The 6000-nt window shown below is 50.0% G+C and overlaps 1 protein-coding gene across 2 annotated transcripts in view; it reads right to left on the reverse strand.

The window, feature by feature from the left end:
- The window catches only part of SLC35F3 (solute carrier family 35 member F3), a 404199-nt gene extending 398798 nt beyond the window's left edge, over nt 1-5401 (reverse strand). The window contains exons 1-4 of one of the 2 annotated variants that reach the window (XM_023240397.2): nt 5180-5401; nt 2836-2948; nt 1656-1841; nt 282-511 (exon numbers count right to left, since the gene is read on the reverse strand). In XM_023240397.2, coding sequence (XP_023096165.1) covers nt 282-507 — 226 coding nt within the window. In that variant the 5' untranslated portion in view covers nt 508-511; nt 1656-1841; nt 2836-2948; nt 5180-5401. Of the gene's footprint in view, nt 1-281; nt 512-862; nt 1005-1655; nt 1842-2835; nt 2949-5179 lie in introns of those variants that run through there. The other variant, XM_023240396.2, reaches the window with a different exon arrangement.
- Between the last annotated feature and the right edge of the window lie 599 nt (nt 5402-6000).

Here is a 6000-nt window from a genome sequence, read left to right on the forward strand (position 1 = left end):
CTGCCTCCTTAATGCGACGCCTCCAGAGCAAGGGGATGCAAAGGGAGAAGCCGTGTGGGAAGGGGAGGGGGCGTAAGAGACCGATCAGAATTTCCCAAAGGTCCCGGAGAACTCCGTCTCCAGGTCTCTCCAAAAAGTTGCAAAGCCCGGTCTGTATCTCCGGGCAGGGCGGCGGGGGGGGGGGGGGGGGGGGGGGGGGCGGCAGGACGCGTCGCCTCGTGTGCTCCCCAGCCGCCGCGACGAGGGCAGGGGGCACGGACCGGCGGACGAGGGAGTCTTACTTTTGTAGCTCGCCGCCCAGGGCTGGTAGCCGTAGTAGCCGGTGATGCGCAGGATCCGCTCCTCGATGGACGTGAGCCCCACGGGCCCGCTGGTGAGGTCCTCCACGGAGCGCGACCATTTCAGATCCTCCTTGATAGCCTCGTCCACCACCAGGTACTTGAGCTGCCGGAGCTGGGGGCTGATGTCGGACAGTCTCCGGGGGCTGACGTCCGGTGACCTCCTCATGCCACTGGGGCCGAGCGCGGGCAGGTGGGCGAGGGAGGAGGTGAGAGAAGGCGGGGAGATGCCGGTGAGGAGCCGATCCGAGGGCGAGCAAGGGCGCCGCAGGGGCAGGTGCCGCCGCAGGGCCGCCTCTCGTGCCCCGCCCGCCTCGCACCCCGGCAACCCCGGCAGCCTCGGCGTCGGGTCCCGTCTCCCGCGCCGGCCCCGGGCGCCCCGGGGCGGCGCAGATCGGGGCGAGCGGTGAGGGAGAGGACGCCCGAAACTTCCCGAGCAGCCCCGCCGCGCGCCGCCCCTCCCCGAGCCCCAGGCTGCAAAGGGCCGCCCGCCCCGCCCGCCCCCAAGCCCGGGCGCTACTCACACGGCGATGCTCTTGCCCCTGGGTGCGCCGCCGGGAAACTCTCGGATCCCCATGGGCACCGGCAGCGTGGGGCCGGGCGCGCCCAGACTTGAGGCGGAGGGGCCGCGGCCCCGGGGAGGTGGGCGCGCTGCCCGCCGAGGGTCCGCGCGGCGCCCGCCGCCCCGCGCCGCCCGTGCGCGCCCGCGCCCGCCGTCCCCGAGCGCCTCCGCGGCGTGTGCGGCGCGACACGGGCGCGGCGGCTCACCCGGCTCCGGCCGGTCCGCGGCGCTCGCTGCAGGCGGCCGGCGGCCGCGGCGGGCCCGGGCCCCCTCCGCCTGTCGCCGTCGCCCCGGCACACGGCGGGCGCGGGAGCCGCGGACCCCGAGCGAGCGCCGGGAGCTTGCGTGCGCTCTCGAGGCACCCGGGCGGCGGGATGCGCCCGGCCCGGGAGCGGCGCGGCCAGGCGGGGGCGCTGCTGCGCCCCCTTCCCGCCCGCCGGGATGTGCGCGGGGTTCCGGAGCCGATCCCGGCCTCCGCGCTCCGCCCGGCAGCCTCGGGCTGGGGCGCGCTCGTCCTCCCCTCTCCCTCCCCTCTCCCGTGACTTGTGGGCTCCCCCCGCTCCCGCTCCCCCTTCCCTGCCCCGGTTCGCGCCCGCCAACCGCTCCCGGTCTCCTTTCCCTCGTCCTAAAACACCAGGCAAACTACTTGGAAAGACAAGAGACCCGGCTCCGTCTCCACAAAGACCACGCTGGGGATGCCAAAGAAATAAATAGCATTTCCCAAGCGAGACCGAGGCGCAGGTGAGATGACTTACGACGCTGCGGGGTTAGTTCAGGCCGGCCTGGCCCTCAGAGAGCTTGTGTTCTCCTCGGTGACGGTGACGCAATTACTAAACCCCTGCTCTCTCCACGGATTTTTCCATGTTCCTTCGTTCTCTGTCCGTTTTTCTGTCGGCCGGTCATTCTCTTCCGAACACATCACTTTCCATAATGTCAGTTTTCTGTTATATATATATATATATATATACATATATATATATATATATATATATATATATATATATATATATAACATAGGTTCATCGGGGCAAAGTGAGAAAATACAGAAATGTGTAAAGAAAATTCCCATTATCCAGCCAACCAGGTCCCCCCATGTCAAATACATTCGCACAAAATCAGAATCAGATTATATACACTACTTATTGCACCGTGTTTTATATTAAAATTATATTGTGTCTCAGCAAACTAGGAAGAGAGGGGGAACTTGCTTAAATTAATAAAGGACATCTACAAATACCTACAGCTAACATGGTACTTCATGGAAAGAAACTAGAAGCTTCCTCGCTAAGATCAGGAGCAAGGCAAGGATGTCTGTCTCTTCGCACTCCTTTTCGATATCTACTGCAAATCCTAGCTCATGCAATTTGATAAGAAAAGGACATTAAAACGTGTATCTATTGGGAAGGAGGAAATAAAATTGTCTTTGTTCACAGGTGACATGATCATCTATATAGAAAACTTCAAAAGTCGACCAAAAATTAAACTGAAACAAATACTGGTTATAGCAAGGTTGAATGATACAAGATTAATGTACAGAAGTCAATCAACTTCCTATATATCAATAAGGAACAAATGGAATTTGATAGTTATAATACCACCTACATTGGCACACGGAATAAAGAAGTGCTTTTTCATGAGGAAGGTTACAAAGCTCTGATGAAAGAAATCAAAGAAGGCCTAAATAAAAGATAGCCCATGTCCATCACTGGGAATACTCAATGTTATGTCGGTTCTTTCCAACTTGATGTACAGATTCTAAGTAACCCCAATCAGTCTCTCAGCAAGTTATGTTGTGGCTGTTAGCAAAATGATTCTAAACTTTATATGGAAAGGCAAAAGACCCAGACTAGCCAACAAAATACTGGAGAAGAACAAAGTTGGAGGGCTGAGGCAAAGGGATAAGTAGAACAACATACAGAGCTCAGAAACACTTACTTTGCCAAGTGATCTTTGAGGAAAAGGCCACGTCAATTTCATGGAGCAAGGTCAGTGTTCTCAAAGGATGCGGGGACAACTGGACATCCACATGAAAAACAATGATCATAAGCCTAAATATAAATTGGAAAATCATAAAATTCTTAGAAGACAACATCAGAGAAGATCCAGACAGCCTTTGGTTTGGTGATGACTTTTTAAATACAAAATCAAAAGCCTTATCCATGAAAAAAAAATTAATAATTTAGACCTCATTAAAATTAAAAACTGCTCTCCAAAAGACACTGTCGAGAGAATAAGATGACAAGTCACAGACAGGCAGAAAATATGTGCAAAATACATATCATATGAAGGGTTATTATCCCAAATAAGAACACTTAAAAGTCAACAATAAGAAAATGAACAACCTAGGGGCGCCTGGGTGGCTCAGTCTGTTGGGCGTCCAGCTTCAGCTCAGCTCATGATCTCACAGCTCATGGATTTGATCCCCGCGTCAGGCTGCTGTGCTGACAGCTCAGAGCCTGGAGCCTCCTTCAGATTCTGTGTCTCCCTCTCTCTCTCTCTCTGCCCCTGCCCCCCCCCCTCAAAAATGAAAATAAAAACATTTTTAAAAAATCAAAACAAAAAAGAAAGAAAATGAACGACCCAATTTGAAAATTGGCAAAATATCTGAACAGACATGTCACCAGAGATGATACACAGATGGCCAACAAGCTTATGAAATGATGCTCAACATCCATATGTCATTGCAGAATTACAGTTTAAAACAATGAGTGAGGGGCGCCTGGGTGGCTCAGTCAGTAAGCGTCTGACTCTTCATTTTTGGCTCAGGTCATGATCCCAGCATTGTGGGATCAAGCCCTGTGTTGGGCTCTGTGCTGTGCATGGAAGCCTGCTTGGGATTCTCTCTCTCTCTCTCTCTCTCTCTCTCTCTCTCTCTCTCTCCCTCTGCCCCTCTCCCTAGCTCACTCTCTCTCAAAAAAAAAAAAAAGTGAGATAATACTGCATACCTACGACAGTGGACACAGTCCAAAACTCTGACACCCCCAAATGCTGACGAGTATGTGGAACAGTAGGAACTCTCATCCACTGATGGAAATGCAAAATGGCACAGCCATTTTGGAAGACAGTTTTGCAGTTTCTTATGAAACCAAATATACTCCCACCAAAAGATCCAGCAATCACACACTTTGGTGTATTTCTAAATTAGACTGAAAATATATGTCCACACAAAACCTGCACACAAATATTTACAGCATATTTATTAATAATTGCCAAAGCACGGAAACAACCAAGAAGACCCCCAGTAGGTAAACACTGTAATACATCGGTACAATGGTGGATTATTCGGTGATAAAAATTAATGAACTATCAAGTCATGAGAGGACATGGAGGAACCTTAAATGTATATTGTCAAGTGAAAGAAACTTCTCTGAAAGGTGATATTCTGTATGATTCCAACCATACGACGCTGTAGAAGAGGCAAAGCTATGGAGACACTAAAAAGATCAGTGGTTACCAGAGGTTCCTGGTGTGGAGAGTGGTAGTGGGAGGGAGAGGAGGAGGAATGAATGGGTGAGCACAGGAGATTTTTTATGTCAGTGAAACTATTCTGTATGATACTACAATGGCGGAGGCGTATCATTCATTATACGTTTGTCAAAATCCATAGGTTGGACGACACCAAGAGTGAACCCTAATGTAAATTATAGACTTTGGCAGAAAATGATGTGTCAGTGTTGGTTCATTGGTTGAAAGAAGCATACTACAATCATGTAGGATGTTGATGTTGGTGGGGAGGCTATATGTATACGTGGGGGTTGGAGGTAGTTGAAAACTCTCCGTACTTTCCCCTCAATTTTGTTGTGAACCTAAAATGGCCCTAAAAGATAGTCTATTTATTTAAAAAACTTATGCAGCTTTCCAGGGTCACAATATTCCCCTAAAATATTACTTTTAATATATATATATTATTCTTATGGCTGTTATCATAAAAACAACAAAGCCATTATAAATAAAAATACCAGGAAATACTTAGGTATGTAAATAAAAATTAATATCCTCCATAATTGTACATAATTTTTAAACTTTCTTTTGTGAGAGCCTTAGGAACATGTTTCCTCTCTCTCCCTCTCTCTCTCTCTCTCCCTCTCTCCCTCCCTCTTTCTCTCCCTCCCTCCCTCTTTCTCTCCCTCCCTCCCTCTCCCCGCCCCCCCCCACTGTATGAGTATGTGTGTAAGTTCTCTTCTTAATCCCTTCTGAGACTGTAGGATAAGTCTTTATTTCTTACACCTGAAATATCTCATCTTCAGCAAGACTTGGACTGCCATGAAAAACACTTCACCTGGTGTTTCTAGAGCATCCTCAGAGGACCGCCTGAAGTCAAAGCCACTCAAGATCGTTGTTTACAAATGCTGAACTCAGAGTCACTTCTCGGTGTGGGCATGGGAACCCTCCACCTCACTGACTTCCCCAGGGGGACGCCGTTGGCACGCTGTTTGAGAGAGCAGTGTAAACAATGACTGAAGTTTCATGAACTCAGAATCCCCCACCTTGCTTTTACAGACACAGTGAAGGTCTAGGCATAGTTAGAAGATGACAGAGGCCACTCCCCCCTTTAATTATCACATTCTGGCGCCTGTAATTCTAGGCAAGGTCTTTAACATTTTTGAGCCTCCGTTCCCGTTATCTGTATGAAAGAGATGACCCTGGTGAGCTTGTGGTGAAGACAGAAAACAAGTTAATACGTGTCAAGTACCTAGCACGTGACCAGGGCCAGGACTTCAGAGACATGAGCTTTATTATTAGCAATGGGGCTCCAGGTTGAAGCATTTTCTTTGACAGCCACATCAAACTGCTGACTCATATCCAGGTTCATGTTGCCTAAAATCTCTACGTCATGTTACATACACAGTTGCTAAGCTCCACACTGTACCCCTCCCCGCCCCCACTCCTTTTAAATAAATAGCATGGGGTTTGAAATCAGATAAAAGGACTTAAATACTGGCTTCTCCACTCACCAGTCAGATAGCCTTGCAAAATGTATTTCACGTCTCTAAACCTCATTTTCTCACACCACCCTCAAATAGTTATTATAAAGGTTAAATACGGGCGCCTGGGTGGCCCCGTCGGTTAAGCATCCAACTTCAGCTCAGGTCATGATCT

The sequence above is a fragment of the Felis catus genome, chromosome D2 (genome assembly GCF_018350175.1).
Source record: "Felis catus isolate Fca126 chromosome D2, F.catus_Fca126_mat1.0, whole genome shotgun sequence".
NCBI classification, from domain to species: domain Eukaryota; kingdom Metazoa; phylum Chordata; class Mammalia; order Carnivora; family Felidae; genus Felis; species Felis catus.